The sequence below is a fragment of the Molossus molossus genome, unplaced genomic scaffold, assembly GCF_014108415.1.
Source record: "Molossus molossus isolate mMolMol1 unplaced genomic scaffold, mMolMol1.p scaffold_m16_p_10, whole genome shotgun sequence".
NCBI classification, from domain to species: Eukaryota; Metazoa; Chordata; class Mammalia; order Chiroptera; family Molossidae; genus Molossus; species Molossus molossus.
In genome coordinates, this window is record NW_023425345.1 from 50,596,241 (window position 1) to 50,615,164 (window position 18,924).

The 18,924-nt window shown below is 39.5% G+C and overlaps 1 protein-coding gene and 1 non-coding gene across 2 annotated transcripts in view; one reads left to right on the forward strand and one right to left on the reverse strand.

Moving 5' to 3' along the window:
• Positions 1 to 18,924, forward strand: part of SPATS2 (spermatogenesis associated serine rich 2) — a 77,929-nt gene that overhangs the window by 51,048 nt on the left and 7,957 nt on the right. The window contains exons 9-10 of the mRNA XM_036253013.1: positions 7,226 to 7,284; positions 12,449 to 12,558. Of these exons, the coding sequence (XP_036108906.1) occupies positions 7,226 to 7,284; positions 12,449 to 12,558 (169 nt within the window). The remainder of the gene's footprint in view (positions 1 to 7,225; positions 7,285 to 12,448; positions 12,559 to 18,924) is intronic.
• On the reverse strand, positions 3,260 to 3,366 carry LOC118624765. Its single transcript, XR_004958436.1, has one exon. It is a non-coding gene; the product is annotated as a U6 spliceosomal RNA (small nuclear RNA).

Genomic DNA, 18,924 nt, shown 5'->3' on the forward strand with positions numbered 1-18,924 from the left:
CCTCTCTCTCCCTCCCACTCTATCTGTACAAGAAATGGAGAAATATCCTCGGGTGAGGATAAAAAAAAAAAAAAAAAAATTTGCATTATTTCCTCTTATTTTTACTATATTTCCCATAATTATAACAATAGGTTTTTAAAAATAGAAATGAAAGTCATATAAGTCTACCACCATAGCACATTTTCTCTTAGGTCCCTTCACTCTCTGCATACATGATCTTAATAGTTATAATCATAGTGAGAATCTAATTTTGTAATGCATTCTTTTCACTTAAAGTTATCTTAAATTCACTTCTGTATAACTGCCTTCACTGTGTGAGTGTGTGTACATGTTTGTTTAAGAATTTCTTTAAAAAAATTTCTAGACAATGGATCTGGAATGTATAATGATTTATCAGAGTTGATATGAAGGCATTTTATTAAATAGATATTCTGAAAGTGAGAAATCAAGATTAATACAGAAAGTTAGAATAATAAATGCTATTACCATTTATTGAGCTGTTATTGTATGTCAGAAGCTTTTATGCACAATATCTCTAATGTATATAACAATATCACTTGTAGTATTATACCATCTTATAGATGAGAAAAGATGAAAACAGAAAAAATACTTTACCCAAAATCATACTTGGTGCTAAGTGACACTTTTTCACTATACCGTGCTTCCTTTTTCTGTCTTACCAAGTATCTGTTTGCCTTTATAATTCCAGAGAGAGGATGCAAGAAAAACAAATCACAATTTCACATGAGGACCTCATTATCCACTCACTATGTGGCTTAACTAACCAGTTTTCCTTACCACCTAGAAACTTGAATGATAAACTCCTTGGTAATCTAGATTGCTGCTGGTTCTTTTTTTCTAAATGTATTGTAAAATATTATCAAGTTGTATGGTCTCTAGTATTACCTTAGAATTAAGATGCTTTTGTCCACTGGAAAATAATAGAAAGAAAGGTTATTCATTGAAGGCCTATCCCATAAGAAAAGCTTACATTCACATTCTGACTTCTTAAAAGCTACTTTAGACTCTTGAAATATGAAATTACATGTCCACATTGCTTTGTAAAGGACTCCTAACAAAGAGGAACCCATTAAAATTTTCATAAGATCCAAATTTGAATTAATAAGTTCATTTTACCCAGTTATTTATCTCTATATATGATGACTTGGCTACCTAACTGATGTTTTTGTTTTTTGAATCCTCACCCGAGGATCTTTTTTTTTTTCATTTATCTTCAGATAGAGTGGCAGGGAGGGAGAAATAGAGAAACATTGATGTGAGAGAGACACATCAACTGGTTGCACGACCCCAAACAGGGCCGGGGATGAATCACAATCGAGGTATATGCCCTTGACCCGAATCGAGCCTGTGGCTCTTTGGTCTGTGGGCTGATGCTCTAATCACTGAGCAATGCCAGCCAGGGCTGTTTTTGTTTAGAGACCAGATGTGTGTACTATACTCCAGTAAGGCCAGTGCTGGGAGTGTGGAGTTTTACAAAACACATGAGGTGTCATTAAGTTTCTGCTAATAAAAACTACTGACAATTCTTTTTTTGGGTTGTTTATGTATGAAGAGGAAAGTCTCTTCAGAGAAATGAAGGTGTTTGCCTTGGCTTTGCTTGGATATCTACTTTGATTAGCAGTGGAATTAGAATAAATAGCTTTTAGGTTTTCAGCAAATAAAATCAAATACAAATGTTTTCTAAGGACATTATTGAGTAATTTAGAGAATTATCCCTTGAAGTCATTGGCTTTGGAGTTGCTAGAATTATGTTTCCATTATGACATTGTTTTCTGATGCAACAACCATAAGCAAATGATTGTTAACAGTTCTTTGGTACTGAAGGCAAGAGCTACAATCAGTAAGCTACATGTTAAATATAGTTAAAGGGCTTGCTTCATGATAGACACACTATATCATAGAGATATTAATGGTAATGCTACAGAAACAACTGTTCTGAACAACTGAATTACACAGAAGCTTTAGAATAAGTTGAACCCTGGCCAGTTTGGCTCAGCGGTGGAGCGTCAGCCTGCTGACCAGAGAGTCCCGGGTTCAGTTCCCCCTAGAGGCATGTACCACAAAAAAAAGAAGAAGAAGAAGTTGAGCAAATGTGAAGGTGATAAAAAGTTCTGGTAAGGAGGAAAGGAAATACAGAACATTCAGACATTTACCAGTACTTTCCCTTAGTAACAGTGACTAATCATTTAAAACCATCTTTCATGATTGAAGAAAAGATGTGGAAATTCTCTACACTGTAAATCCCAGGCTTAATGAGACCTAATGTCTTTCTAAATAGAGTTCCAGCAATATTTAGTTGAATTTCACTAGCTGTTTCAGAATCTAGTATATCAGATGCTTATTATGGTATTTCCATTCAGAAAAGCCTTAAGAGAACAGCTGCAAGCTTAGTGCCCTCATGCATTGGAGTGAGCAAAACGGAAAGTGTGACAGTCTGAGCCTTTCATCACTCTCTGAGTTGCTACTTGCATGTATGGCATCTAAAAACTTACCTCACCCTGGCCTGGTAGCTCAGTTGGTTAGAGCATCATCTTGATATACCAAGGTTTCAGTTTTGATCCCTGGTCAGGGCACATATAAGAATCAGTGAAGGAATGCATAAATAAGTGGAACAACAAATTAATTTCTCTCTCTCTCTCTCTCATCCTCCTCCTCTACCTTCTCCTCCCCCTCCTCCTCCTCCCTCCCTCCCTATCTCTCTCTAAAAGCAATAAATAAATAAATTAAAAACTGTTACCTCAGGGACATCTGTAATACTTGAAATAATAAAGATTAAAAAAAAAACTAATACCTTAAAGTACAGGTACTTTTGCATCTTTTGGCCACAGATCCATACTGGAACCACCGTTTAGCTTTGGAACAGATGGAAAACTTTAACTTAACTTCCTTTCTTGTTAGTTGTATTATAGTAAATTATTATTCTTTTGTTTTAAATGAGTTTTCATTGATATTTTAGAGAGAAAGGAAGGGAGAGAGAGAGAGAACGAATTGAACCAGGACCTCTTAGTTCATGGAACAGCTCTCAAGCCACCAAGCCACACTGGCAAGGCTATTGTTTTTAATTGTAAAAAATGCCTCTACTAAAAAAAAAAAAAAAAAAAAGCCTCTACTATTTGTCCTTATGCTTAGCCTACTTTCCACTTTTGAACTCTTCTTCCCTTCTCTATTTATTTTGTAATGCACATAGTTCCCCATTTTATTTTATTTATTTATTTATTTATTTATTTATTTATTTATTTTTAATATGGAATGCTTCACGAATTTGCGTGTCATCCTTGCACAGGGGCCATGCTAATCTTCTCTGTATTGTTCCAATTTTAGTATATATGCTGCCAAAGCGAGCACTAGTTCCCCATTTTATTATGAAAACTTTCAAGAAATAGAAAAGTTAAAAGATAGTACAGTGATCAGTGTATTTACTCTGTGTGTGTGTGTGTGTGTGTGTGTTTTGATGGAACCATTTAGAAGTTGCAGACATGACATGTCCCCCCAAAATGCTTTAGTATGAATGACCTTAGAATATGGTTGTTCTACACAACCATAATACATTATGTGATACACTTTTAATAAGAAAGCTACATATGTTTTGTGTTGGTCTCAGCCTATCAATAGTGATGCTATTAGCTAGGAATGCCTGGGAACACTCACCTGGGCCTTATACCCCAACTGAACCAATGTTGTGACTTGACTGGTCCTTGTGGTTCTTATGATTGCAAGATACCTCTCAGCAACAACATCCAGGAATTTTGCAAAAACAAGATTTATTATTCACAGGTTCTGGAGGATATGGGCATTCTTGGGGGCATACAGTAAGGTTGCAGAAAGAGAGGGAGGGAATGCCTAGGATTCTTCCTTTATTGGAGTCAAGTGTGGGGTGCTCATGTTTTGCAAGTTCACTCTTTATTGGTGAATTTAAAACATAAGAGTGGGAGCCCTGGCCAGTTTGACTCAGCAGTTAGAGCGTTGGTCCGAGGACCAGAGTTGAGGGTTTGATCCCTAGTCTGGTCAGGGTCATGCAGGAGGCAACCAATTGATGTCTCTCTCATGTCAGTGTTTCTCTCTTTCTCTTTCAGTCTTCCTCCCTCCCTCCCCCCCCCTCTCCCTCCCTCCTACTCTATCTAAAAAAAAAAAATCAGTGGGGCCCTGGCCGGTTTGGTTCCCGCTAAGGGCGTGTACCTCGGTTGCAGTTTGTCCCCGGCCCTGGTTGGTCGTGCGGGTGGCAGCCACTCGATGTGTCCCTTCACATCGATGTTTCTCTCTCTCTCCCTCTCCCTCCCTCCCACTCTATCTGAACAAAAAATGGAAAAGTGTCCCCAGGTGAGGATTAAAAATAAATAAATAAATAAATAAATAAATAAATAAATAAATAAAATCAGTGGGAAAAATATCCTCGAGTGAGGATTTAAAAAAAAACAAGAGTGGGAATTAAAGTGCAGATAGGAAAAGCAGGGTCATTCAAGTGGTCAGTCATCTAGGTCACCCAGGCTTTCTAAAAGGGGAAGAACTTCATGGGTGGGGAAACCTGGCTTTTTAATCTAGTTGTATAGTTGGCAGTGTGTTTATTAGAGATGGATGTCTTTGAAATAAACATCTCAGCAACCAAAAGCTTAACACCGAGCACTTACACTACATGTATTTTAACATTTATTCATTTTTGTATTTTAAAGACTGAAAAATTTAATGGAAATTTGCAAATATTCATCAAGCTTTTCTCTGAGAAAATATCTAAACAGTTTAATTAACCAGTAGATGCCCCTATTTAATACTTGGATGATATCACAAGACCTTTCAATAGATGTTATCAGTAGATAGCAACATGAAAACAAAGAAATAGAAGTGCTTACTTTTTGTCGATTTTTTTGTTTTATCCTCACCTAAGGACATTTTTGCATCCATATTCAGATAGAGCAGGAGGGAGAGAGGGTGGAAGAGAGAGAAACATCGAAGCGGGAGAGACAGAGAGAGACACATCGAGTGGTTGCCACCCACACGACCCCAACCAGGGCTGGGACAAACTGCAGCCGAGGCACGTGCCCCTAGCAGGAACTGAACCGGGGCCTCTCTGGTTTTCGGGCTGATGCTCTAACCGCTGAGCCAAACCGGCCAGGGCTTGTCGATATTGTTTGACAAAAATGTAAACTAATTTTTTTAATCCTCACTCGAGGATATGTTTATTGATTTGAGAGAGAGAAACATCCATATGAGAAACATTAATTGGTTGCCTCTCATATATGCCCCAACCAGGGACCGAACCCGAAACCCAGGTATGTGTCCTGACTGGTAATCAAACCCACAACCTTTTAGTGTATGGGACAAAGCTCCAACCAACTGAGCCACATCAGCCAGGGCTGAACTAATTTTTTTAATGGAGTGGTTGTATGGTTGTACATGCCATGCCCTATGAATTTCTTATGATCACCAATGAGTCAATCAAGCAACAAAGTTTATTTATTTATTTTTATTTTATTTTTTTGGTATGTGCCCCTAGCGGGAACCAAACTCAGGACTCTCTGGTCCACAGGTCAATGCTCCAACCGCTGAGCCAAACTTGCCAGGGTGCAACAAAGTTTATTTAAATTGATGCTCCTCTTAGGGAGAAAATAAATGTGCCCTTGCAATTACTTAGCTCATAATGCCACAAAAAAGTCTGATTGTGATAATGCCAAATTTATTTTAATTTTTCTTGCTAAAAGCAAGGTCATATGACAGTCTACTTTTCATAATAAAGATTGTTATGTTTATTATTAACTTAAATATATAAGCTACAGAAAGCTTACTTGTTTGCTTAAGTCTTCTAATAAGTAGTTTAGAAGCTTTGTCAGAGATAAGTATGTCATTTGGTGGACACAATATCTGCAACGTAGGTGATTCAGCAACAGAAGAGAAGTAATGTCCAACTCCAGGCCCAGCAGCTCCTGTCTCAGTTGTGCTTTTGTTTTGCCTTTTAGGTATTCCAAATGCTGCTAGAGTTCTTGGAGCAAAATATTGCCAAGGTTTGGGAAATGCTTTCCTAACAAATATTGCTACCCCACAGTAGTTGTATCTTCTGTCCAGTCTGGTGCTTTTGGATTAATATGCCAACCACATTTGTTCCATTACAACTCTATTTATTAACTTCATGCATAATGATTATCAAACCTATGTTCTCTGGCACTTCACTATAAAGGATTTTGCTCCTTGAAGAAATGCCCTGTCTTATACTTTTTTGTATAGCTCACACTGTAGTCTCCATATTAACTTTGTGCTAACATAATTACATATTGAGCTAAATTGAATTAGTATATATGTGTGTGTATGATTGGTTTTACAACAAGAAACAAGAGTAGAACTTTTATTGACCCTTTATTTCCCATTCAAAAGGAGAAATCAGAATGAATTCCAAATTTGAAGAAAGTTGGAACATTTTATGATTGTGTAGGTATTAAAATTTTAGATTTTTTTTTCCACCACTAAACAAAATTGATATGGTAAGGAAAATTATTTGCATCCAGAGTTTGAATACTAAGGTAGCCTACTATCTGGGCCCTTTTATAAAGAAGTGGAACAGCTGTACATGCCATTTACGTTTGCAACGGAGAAAGTGCTAATTATCCATTTAATGTTCTTTTTCTGTAAAAAGCCTACCAGAAACCCTTGATTCTGTATTTTCTGGATTACTAATAAATTTTTACCCAAAACCAGCACAAATTTGACTACCCTCATTCTAAAAGCTAAAGTGCAGGTAGACTTAGCGCAGCTGTGGCAAAATGTTGAAGGTATACAAATCCTAATCATGGATAAATTTACCGTGGCCCAGAAGGGGTACTGCCTGGTAAATTCATTAGAAGCAAAGCTGTCCAGCTTTTTAGACCACAATACAAAATAAAAATATGTGAGTACATATGTGGAAATACGTAATTTCCATAAGGGCTTTTGCTTTAAGCACAATGTACCAAGAAATGTGTTTGAAAACTTGCTACTGCCATCTACTGGTCTACTGTAATATATAGAAATAAAAGGGAATGAGATCTGTTTATTAGAATCCTTAAAATACTCTTTACTGAGGGTAACACAGAATTTCCTTGTGGTTCATGCAATGTTTACTTTGTAGTATGCTTTTAGTGAACAAACTCCATAAGTCTTTTTTCCACTATTACAATGTGCTGTTTCTCTGTTACGAGTTTCTGATCAAATCTTTTTTTTTTCCTGTGTCATTTCTTCTTAGTTTAATGGATCGAGAAGTGACATTGCTTGCTGAAATGGACAAAGTGAAAGCTGAAGCAAGTAAGATTGATCTTTAATTAAAGCTATTACCAGTTAGTAGATACCTGCCTCTCAACCCCTATAGTTAAAGCTCAATATAAATACCACAACAAGATTTTATATATTTAGTTAAACAATCTTGAACATTTGTACTGCACTGGTGTATGAATTTTTTCAATCAAAACAACTTGACAAGAGCCTTTTTAAAAAATATTTCCATATTTTAGTATTTTGGATATAGACTAGAGTTCCTTGAAACCTTAGTAAAATAGTTTCTTGGTTTTTTTTTTAATCCTCACCCGAGGATATTTTTCCATTTATAGATAGAGTGGAAGGGAGAGAGAGAGAAAGAAACATCAATGTGAGAGAGACACATTGTCAGGTTGCCTCCCACACGACTGCGACCAGGGTCAAGACCGAAACACAACCAAGGTACATGCCCTTACCCGGAATCGAACCCAAGACTCTTTGGACCTTGGGCCAACACTCTAACCGCTGAGCCACACCAGCCAGGGCTAAACTAGATTCTTGAGGAATAGAGTTTTATACATAAGAATAGGTTACCTGTTTTTGGTAATTTCTATAAGTATAAGTTAAAGGAAAATAACTATATAAGAAGAAGGAAATGTCAAATGCATCTTATACATCAGGATTAATTTGAGGCTTTTCAGCACCATGTTTTATTTTCATGCATTGAATGCCCAGATTTGTAATTGAGGGGTTGTTTCTTTTTAACCTGCTCTTAAACTGGTGAAAATGTAAATAGGTTAAGATGATGCCTCACAATTAAATTATTTGTTTCTATGGTCGTGGGCCAGAGGAGGCAACTTTGAAGCACTGAGCTGAATTTAGTTTTGATCTATTTTTTTTCTATCCTCACCTGAGGACGTTTTTTCATTTTTTGTTCAGATAGAGTGGGAGGAAGAGAGAGGAAGAGCGAGAGAGAGAGCGAAACATCAATGTGAAAGGGACACATCGAATGGCTGTCACCTGCACGACCCAACCAGGGCCGGGGATAAACTGCAACTGAAGTACATGCCCTTAGTGGGAACCAAACCCGGGTCTCTCTGGACCACAGGCCGACGCTCTAACCACTGAGCCAAACTGGCCAGGGCAGTTTTGATCTATTTTTACCTGAAAGTTTTAATACATAGCAGAGATGTTACCCACTATTTTTCAGAGGTAAGATTTCATTTCAGTTGAATGGGGTATATCCTGAAATTTCTAAATTTGTAAGTTTTACTAGTCCATTTATTTAACTACATGTTCTTTTTGATGATGAAGGTTCAGATAACATAAATCTAGTAAGAAGACATAGCCCTTAATTTTAACATACTTCAAATAGAGAGGCTAATATAATTAACCCCCATCACCCATCTTCAGCCACTTATCAATTCATGGACAATCTTATTTTATCAAATTCAGAACTACAGTTTTACTGAACTTCATCAATTTTATATCTGTGTCTCCTTTCTCCTATGCTAAAAATCCTTGTTTCAGTTACACTCATATAATTACTCATTTACCAACACTTTCAAGAAGGTGCTACTTTTTAAAAACTACAGATAGCCCTGGTGGGTTGGTGTGTTGGCCCACAGACCAAAGAGTCGAGGGTTTAATTCCTGGTCAAGGGCATGTGCCTCAGTTGTGGGTTCGATTCCCTGGCCCCAGTCGGGGTGGTTTGGGAGGTAACCAATTAATGTGTCTCTCTCACATCGATATTTCTCTCTCTCTTCCTCCCTCCCTCCCACTCTATCTTAAAAAAAAAAAAAAAAAAAAATCGCCCTGGCCGGTTTGGCTCAGCGGTTAGAGCATCGGCCTGCGGTCCCGAGAGACCCGGGTTTGGTTCCCGCTAAGGGCATGTACCTCGGTTGCAGTTTGTCCCCGGCCCTGGTTGGTCCCCTGGTTGGTCGTGCGGGTGGCAGCCACTCGATGTGTCCCTTTCGCGTCGATGTTTCTCTCTCTCTCTCTCTCCCTCCCACTCTATCTGTGCAAAAAACGGAAAAAAATGTCCTCGGGTGAGGATTAAAAAAAAAAATCAATGGAAAAATATCCTTGGGTGAGGATTACAAATAATAATAAAATAAATTAAAAAGAAAAAACTACATTATAGTTTTATTACTTTATATGTTCATAGTACTTCCCAATTCAGAGTTTTTTTACTCATATGATCTTTATATCAACTTTATGAGGTAGTTAGGGTTTCCTTTTTCCCATTTCATAAATGAAACTAGTTATTCGGAAAAAATGTAACTTGTTCAAAGGCATATAATTAAATTAGGTTCTCTGAGTTTATCTGATATGTGTAGAAATCTTGACTACATACATTTTCTCCATCTTAGAATCCTAGAATACTGGAGCTAAGAGAAAGTGAATTTGATAAAAATAGCAAGTAGGTTTTATCTTGGGAACCAGACCAATAGCTCATTTGTAGCTTTTGGGCCTTGGTGTTTGTAGTCACGTTCCTTTTATTAGGAAAGTATGCCCTTACTGATTAACATGACATTGGTATGGGCAGCCTGTGGGTGGCATATATGTGACAGTCAGGTTAAGAAAACTTGCTAAGCCCAGCCAGCGTGGCTCAGTGGTCAAGCGTCTCGCCGTGCACCAAGAGGTCGCTAGTTTGGTTCCTGGTCTGGACACATGCCCAGATTGTGGGCCAAATCCTCAGTGGGGTGCATGCAGGAGGCAGCCAATTAATGTTCTCTCTCATCAGTGTTTTCATCTCTCTCTCCCTTTCCTTTCTTCTCTCTCTAAAATCAGTAAAGAAAAAAATGTTTTTTAACTTGCCAAAGAGGTTCAGCTCTGTAATACCTGATGTAGCTCTTTGAAAATTCTATTTTTTCTCAAATAAATTTGGCTAATTTCTCAGTATATTAAAGGATTCTGTCTATAACAGTTAGGAATTGAGTTTAACAGAGTGGCCTAAATAATGTGAGTTTATTTTTCTCTCATAAAATGAAAGGTCCAGAGTGATTCAGGGCTGAAGGACATCTCCAAAATGACAAGAGGGACCCAACTTTCTCTATCCTTCTACCCAGCCATCCTTAGAATGTGTTTATGGTCAAAGAGGCTCCAGTTAAGGAGGGGCAAAATGTTACATGCTGACTAAAACTCCTTTAAAGAGCTTCCCTATAAACCTCACCCTATGAGTTCTGTTTAGATCTCAATGGCCAAACTGTATCACATGACTGTCTTATCTGCAGCAGAATCAGGAAATGTAGAGTTTTACCTAAGCAGGTTCATACCCAACAACATTGGACTTCTGGTAGGAAGAAGAAGAGAATGGATGTGCAGTCACTAACAGTCTTTGCTGCAGTCCACCCTGCAATATCCCTTTTTCCCAAAATGAGAATACACTCGCCGCCTCCTCAATGGCATCTCCTCCAAAGTCTGTCTCATCTAGTTAGTATATTCAGTTGACAATTCAGGACTTCTGGGGAATTTCAGATCTTTCTTTCAATAGGTCTAGACATGGCACACTGTAGTGTGGGGCCCCATAATCTGAAAGAAAAGTTAAATGCCCTACAATATTACACTGATAGAGAAAGAAGATAATTATAATAAAAATTCCCACTTGGAAAAGCAATGATCAAATCTTATTGGACAGGAATAGCAGAGTCCCTGCTCTGGAGAAAGAAATTTCCTTGGTTCATCTGGCAACCCCTATAGTTCTGCTTCCTAGGAGAACTTCTTTTGCCCATGCCCTCTGTAGCCCCTGCTCTCTACTCTGAGAGATTTTTTGTTTGTTTGCTTGTTGTTTTTCAGTCATATCTAAGTTATACATCTGGGACCATGCCAAAGAAGATGCTGGTTTTTTTGTTTTTTAATCCTTACCCGAGGACATTTTTCCATTTTTTGTTCAGATAGAGCGGGAAGGAGAGAGAGGAAGATAGAGAGAAACATCAATGTGAAAGGGATACATCGAGTGGCTGCCAGGGATGGGGACAAACTGCAACCGAGGTACATGCCCTTAGCGAGAACTAAACCTGGGTCTCTCCAGACCACAGGCCAATGCTCTAACCGCTGAGCCAAACCAGCTAGGGCAGAAGATGCTTCTTAACAGACTGTAAATGACCTAAATATCCATCATTAGGGAACTTGGTAAATAATTGTGGTATATCTATATAATGGAATATTAAGTGGCTGTTAAACAGTGAGAGAGATCCAGTGTATTAATAGGAATTGAACCTCAAGATATATTAAGTAAAAATAGGTAAGGTAAAGGAAGGACCATGTATATGATACATTCCCATGTGTGAGGAGGGAGAAAAGGGGGAGAGAGATGTTATATATGCATAGAATATATTTGGAAGTATGCATAAGAAATTAACAGTCCAGCCAGTGTGGCTCAGTGGTTGAGTGTCGACCCTTGCACCAAGAGGTCTCCAGTTCAATTCCCGGTCAGGGCACATGCCCAGGTTGTGGGCCCAATTCCCATGTGGGGCATGCAGGAGGCAGCCAATAAGTGTTCTCTCTCATCAATGTTTCTATCTCTCTCTCCCTCTCCCTTCCTATTTCTCTAAAATCAATAATGAAAAAAAGAAAAAATTAACAGTAGTTTCCTCTGGGGAGAGGACCACAACATCAGAAGTAGGAGGGGACACTTACTCTCATTTCATACTCATTCTAGATAAGTCTTTTTTTTTTTTTACCGTGTGTGTATTTTTGTTTTAATTTATATGCTTCTTTAAAAAAAATTTTTAATGGACTTTTAGAGGGAGAAAGGGAAAGAGAGAGAGAGAAACATCAATATGAGAGCAAAACATTCATCAGCTGCCTCCTGCGCACCCCCCACCGGGATCAAGCCTACAACCTGGGTATGTACCTTGACTGGGAACCGAACCAGCAGCCTTTCCATGCATGGGATGATGCCCAACCAACTGAACCACACTGGCCAGGACATTAATTGATATGCTCCTTGATAAAAAATGTCTTTTTCTGGTAAGAGAAAAAAGAGAAATGACATGATTTATGTGTTTTTTTATTTCATAAAGTATTTACCTTTTAACTGACTTTAGAGTCCCTCAGGAAGGTGAAAACTGGACCCTTGGTATTTTCATTTTCTAGATGGGTGGGCAGCTAAGCCTTTGGCTCTCCAGATATGTACTGCCAGGCCTATACTTCAGTTCTTCTTTATCTTATTGAGTAGAACATAAGAATTATACTCCTTTTTCTTCTACAGTGGAAATTTTGCTCAGCCGACAAAAGAAAGCTGAACTTCTGAAGAAGATGACTGAAGTGGCCGTTCGAATGTCAGAGGAGCAATTGGTTGAGCTCAGAGCTGATATCAAGGTAAAACTTCCTTTTCCTTTCTGCCTTCTTGCCTTTGGGGACTAAAGTAGCAAATCTCCATAATCCATGGCTATATTTAATATATTGAACTCATGATCTTCCCTTTCCAAACCTGTCCCTCCTCCAGGTTCCCTTTCTCTATAAGTGGTTCTGACATCTATCCAGTTGTCCAAGCTGGAAACCTTAGGAAAGTTCTCCTTTCCTACATGAAATCTATCAGCAGAACCTGTCCATTTGAATTCCTACTGAATCTCAAATCCGACCTTTTCTCTTCACCACTGTCATGATCAAGTTACTATTATCTCTTCCTTGGACTTCTATAATAGCCTCTTAACTGATTCCACTCACCCTCTCCAACTCTCCAAATCTGTTCCTCACACTACAGTAACCTGCTTCAAACTTTCCATTGCTTTTAGGATAAAGACCATAATCCTTAGCACGGCTGTAGGGCTCTGCACATTTGGCTCTGCCACCATCCTCATTTCATACCATGCCCCCCTTATTCTCAGCTCTAGCCATATTAACTTTTCCTTACTGCAGACACATCCTGCTCTCTCCTACTAGAGGACAACTGCACATACTACTCTATTTATCCAAAATAGTCTTCCCTCCTTGCCACTCCCAGCACACACAGTCATTCATGATCTACTCATCCTTCCTGATTTTCCTGTCATATCCTCCTATTTTGTGCCTTTGTAGCACAGTTATATTCCATGTACATTTGATTAATCTGTCAGTCCCACTAGATTGTAAACTTTTCAATGGCAGGGACTGCTATCACTCCGGTGCCTAGCATAGTACCTTGGCATATAATAGGTGTTCAGTAAATATTTAAATGGTTGGTTGATTCTGATTTTATAGAGAAAAAGGAGCAATTTGAGATATTGATTATATTATGATCTATCTATAAAGGTTACTTGGGTTTAACACTCATACTTTCTTCTTTTCCTTTTCTATATTGATTTTAGAGAGAAAGGAAGGGAGAGGGAGAGAGAGATAGAAACATCGATGAGAGAGAGCATCAATTGGCTGCCTCTTGCATGCCCTGCACTGGGGATTGGGCCCACAATGTGGTCATGTTCCCTGACTGGGAATCAAACCAGTGACCTCTTGGTGCATGGATTGACGCTCTACCACAGCCACACCGGCTGGGCGTACTTTTTTTTTTTTTTTTTTCCCTCACCCAAGGACATTTTTCCATTTTTTGTTCAGATAGAGTGGGAGGGAGAGAGAGAAACATCGACGTGAAAGGGACACATTGAGTGGCTGCCACCCGCACGACCAACCAGGGCCGGGGACAAACTGCAACCGAGGTACGCACCCTTAGTGGGAACCAAACCCAGGTCTCTCCGGACCGCAGGCCAACGCTCTAACCGCTGAGCCAAACCGGCCAGGGCTGGGCGTACTTTTTTTAAAACTCATCTTTATTGTTGAGAACCTATTTGATTACAGATGTGTCCCCCCCTTTCCCCCCATTGACCCCCTTCTCCCCAATCCTGCCCCCCTCCTGCCTTCTCCACACTGTTGTTTGTGTCCATTGGTTATGCATATATGCATAGAAGTTGTTTGGTTTATCTCTTCCTGCCCTCCTCCCCCCCTTCGCTTTGGGGTTCATCAGTCTAATAACCAATTTGTACTTCTTAATTCCTTCAACTTTTTCACCCATCCCCCACCAGCTCGCTCCTGTTTGGCAAGCAACAAAATCTTCTCTGTATCTATGAGTCTGTTCTGCTTGCTCATTTTGTTTGTAGACTCAATTGTTGATAGATATGTATTTATTGTCATATTTATTGTTCATGGGAGCTCCTTTGTAGGTAACGGACCACTTTTCTCTAGCTGCTTTTTAGATTCTCTCTTTGTCTTTAACCTTTGGCATTTTTTTAAAACTCATCTTTATTATTGAATGTATGACAGATGTTTCTTTTTTTTCCCCCCGTTGACCCCCTCCTTCCCAATTCTGCCCCTGTCCTGCCTTCCCCACACTATTGTCGGAGTCCATTGGTTATGCACATATGCATAGAAGTTCTTTGGTTTAGCTCATCCTGCCCTCCCTTCCCCCTTCCCTTTGAGGTTCATCACAACCAATTCATACTTCTTAATTCCTTCATCTTTTTTCACCCACCCCACCCCCCTAGCCCTCTCCCATTTGGCAAGCAACAAAAAGTTATCTGTATCTATGAGTCTCTTTTGTTCTGTTTGCTCATTTTATTTGTAGATTCAATTGTTGATAGATATGTATTAATTGCCCTTTTATTGTTCATATTTTTGTTCTTCTCCTTCAAGAAGACTCTTCAACATTTCATATAATACTGGTTTGGTGGTGATGAACTCCTTTAGCTTTTTCTTGTCTGGGAAACTCTTGATATGTCCATCAATTCTAAATGATAGCTTTGCAGGGTAGAGTTTTCTTGGTTGTAGGTCATTGCTTTTCATCACGTTGAATATCTCTTGCCACTCCTTTCTGGCCTGCAAAGTTTCTTTTGAGAAATCGGCTGACAGTCTTATGGGAGCTCCCTTTTAGGTAACTAACTGCCTTGCTCTTGCTGCTTTTAAGATTCTCTCCTTGTATTTAACCTTTGGCATTTTGATGATGATGTGTCTTGGTGTGGACCTCTTTGGGTTCAACTTGTTTGGGACTCTGTGCTTCTTGGACTTGTTTGTCTGTTTCCTTTACCAAGTTAGGGAAGTTTTCTGTCATTATTGTTTCAAATAGGTTCTCAATTTCTTGCTCTCTTCTCCTTCTGGCACCCCTATGATGCGAACGTTGGCACACTTGAAGTTGTCCCAGAGGCTCCTTACATTATTCTTATTTTTTTGGATTCTTTTTTCTTTTTGCTGTTCTGATTGGGTGTTTTCTGCTTCCTTATATTCCAAATCAATGGTTTGCTTCTTGGCTTTACCTACTCTACTATTGATTCCCTGTAAATTGTTCTTTATTTCAGTTAGTGCATCCTTCATTTCTGACTGGTCTTTTTTATGTTGTTGATGTTCTCACTAAGTTCCTTGGAAGTCTCCTTAAGTTTCTTGAAGGTCTCACTAAGTCCCTTGACTGTCTCACCAAGTTCCTTGAGCAACATTGTAACCTGTGTTTTTAACTCTGCATCTGATTCATTGTTTATCTCCATTTGTTTAGTTCTTTTCCTGGAGTTTTGTTCTTTTCTTTCATTTGGGACATGTTTCTTTGTCTCCTCATTTTGGCTGCTTCCCTGTGATTGTTTCTGTGTATTAAGTAGAGTAGCTATGTCTCTTAGGCTTCGTAGGGTGGCCTATTGTTGTAGATGTCCTGTAGGATCCAGTGGCACAGTCTCTCTGATCACCCCAGCTGCGTCCTCGAGGTGCACTCCTAGTGTGGACCGTATACCCTTCTATTGTAATTGAGTGCTGATTGCTGTTGGCATGACAGTGGGAGGGATTTACTCAGGCTGATCAGCTGCAAAGACTGGCTGTGCCCACTAGCCACTGGCCTCTGACTCCCTTGGAGGATCAGCGGTGTAGGGGCCCAACATACAGAGCAAGACTTACTTCAGCAGGGCTGTGGTACTCACTGAGTCCACTTATTGTGCCATCTGTGAAGGTGTTTGGGTGGTGGTGTTTTGATGTGGTCTAAAGCTGTCCACTGGGTGTGCTGGCTCTGGGCAAGGTCAACCACTGCCTGTGTTCTATCCAGGGCCACCCAGCATAAGCTACAAAGTGATCTGCAGATGCTATTTCTTGTGCTGGGCTTGGAGGTGTCCAGGAAAAGCCAAGTTGTGAACCAAGGCTGGCTGCTTTTAGTGCCAGGCCTGGGGCCACTTAACAAGAGGTATGGGGCTTGCTGAGACCAGATGCGGCTTGTTTGAGAGATTTTAGGAAACTCTGAAGCAGGATCCAAGACAGGCCAATCCTATGGTAAAGCCATTGGAAACAGCTTGGGTGGGCCTGAAGATTGGGTGGGGTGGGGCCTCAGGGAATCACCAGGGTGGGGCAAACAGTGTGAGCCAGGTTGCTGGAGGCCCAGATATGGCTACTGTGTACTGCCCCAGGGAAGGGCTCACTAAAGGAACAATGGCCTCCCACAGCAAGTCTGTCCAGGAGAAAGCTGCCCCTCCAGCTCTCGCCCCAATGCCAAACAACTCAGTTCTTCCCCACATGTCTCTGGTGCCTTTCAGGCTGCCTCCCCAACGCTGGAGCCCAGAAGGAGTGAGTCCAAATAAGTCTGTGGGGACCCTTTAAGAGGAAGTTCCTGGGATTACAGCAGTCTCAGCCTCCCTCAGCCTCAGTTTCAACTTGTTTTACAGCCATTGTTATGGGGACTTCTCTTGCTGGCACTGGAACCCTGAGCTGGGGGCCTGGTGTGGGACAGGGACCCCTCACTCCTCAGGGAGGACCTTCCCAGCCAAGGTATCCTCCTGATTTTTATGCGCCACATGTGGATGTGGGACCAGCTGGTCTGCACCTCTGCCCCTCCTATCAGTCTTGATGTGGCTTCTTTAATTTTGTAGTTCTAGGACTTCCATTCAGCTGGATTTCAGGCAGTTCTGAATGATGGTTGTGTTGTAGTTTAGTTGTAATTTTGATGTGGTTGTGGGAGGAGGGGATACCACGTTTACCTATACTGCCATCTTGACTGGAATTCAACTTTTTTTTTTTCAATTGCAGTTTACATTCAATATTATTTTATATTAGTTTCAGTTGTATAGCATAGTTGTTGACAGTCATGTAACTTACAATGTGATCCCCCTGATACTGCAAGTACCCATACCTGGCCCCATACATAGCTATTACAATATTATTGACTGTGTTTTCTATGCTGTACTTTACATCCCCATGACTGTGTTGTGACTACCAGTTTGTACTTCTTAATCCCTTCACTTTTTTCACCCAGTCCCTTAAACCCTCTCCTCTCTAGCAGTTATCAGTTTGTTCTCTGTATCTGTGAGTCTGTTTCTATTTTGTTTGTTTGCCTTGTTTTTTAGAGTCCGCATATAAGTAAAATCATACTTATATGATTTTATTTGTCTTTTTCTGTCTGACTTATTTAACTTAGCATAATACCCTCTGGGTCTATCCATGGTATCACAAATGGCAAGATTTCCTTCTTTTTTATGGCTGAGTAAATTCCATTTTATATATGCACCACAACTTTTTTTATCTACTCATCTACTGGTGGGCATTTGGATTGTTTCCATGTCTTGGCTATTGTAAATACCACTGCAGTGAACATAGGGATGCATATATCTTTTCAAATTTTGGGTTTCTTTGGGTATATACCCAGAAGTGGAATCACTGGTTCATAATGCAGTTCCATTTTTAATTTTTTGAGGAACTTTCACACTGTTTTTCATAGTGGCTGCGCCAGTCTGTATTGGTGCACCAACAGTGTACAAGAGTTCCCTTTTCTCCACGTCTTCGGCAGCACTTATCCTTTGTTGATTTATTCTTGATAGCCATTCTGACAGGTGTGAGGTGATATCTCACTGTGTTTTTAATTTCCATTCTCTGATGATTAGTAATGTTGAGCATCTTTTCATATGTCTATTGGCCATTTGTATCTCCTCTTTGAAGAACTGTCTATTCAGATCACCTGCCTATTTTTAAATAGGATTATTTGGTTTTTTGGATGTTAAGTTGTCTGAGTTCTTTATAAATTTTGGAAATTAAACTCTTATCAGATGTATCATTGGCGAATATGTTCTCCCATTCAGTAAGTTGTCTTTTCATTTTGTTGATGTCTTTCTTTGCAGTGCAAAACTTTTAGTTTGATATAGTCCCATTTGTTTATTTTTCTTGCCCAAGATGATATAGCAGAAAAAATATTGCTAAGAGAAATGTCAGAGAGTTTATTGCCTATGTTTTTTTCTAGGATTTTTATGGTTTTGTCTTACATTAAGTCTTTAATCCTTGAACTTATTCTTATTTATGATGTAAGAATGTGGTCTGGTTTAATTTATTTTCAGGTATTTATCCAATTTTCCCAGTACTATGTACTTTTATTATTATTATTATTATTATTAGTATTTTGGTTAATCCTCACCTGAGAATATTTACCATTGATTTTTAGAGAAAGTGGAAAGGAAGGAGAGAGAGAGAGAGAGAGAGACATCGATGTGAGAAAGACACATCAATTGGTTGCCTCCCACACAACCCCAACCAGGGCCAAGGATTAAGCCTGCAACCCAGGTATGTGCCCCAGAGTGGGAATTGAACCTGAACACCTTTGGTCCACAGGCTGACTCACACCGCTTTTAGCCAAATCAGCCAGGGCCCAACACTATTTACTGAATAGACTATCTTTACCCCATTGTATGTTATTGCCTCCTTTGTCAAATATTAAATGATCATAAAGGTGTGGGTTTATTTCTGTGCTTTCTCTTTTGTTCCAATCAC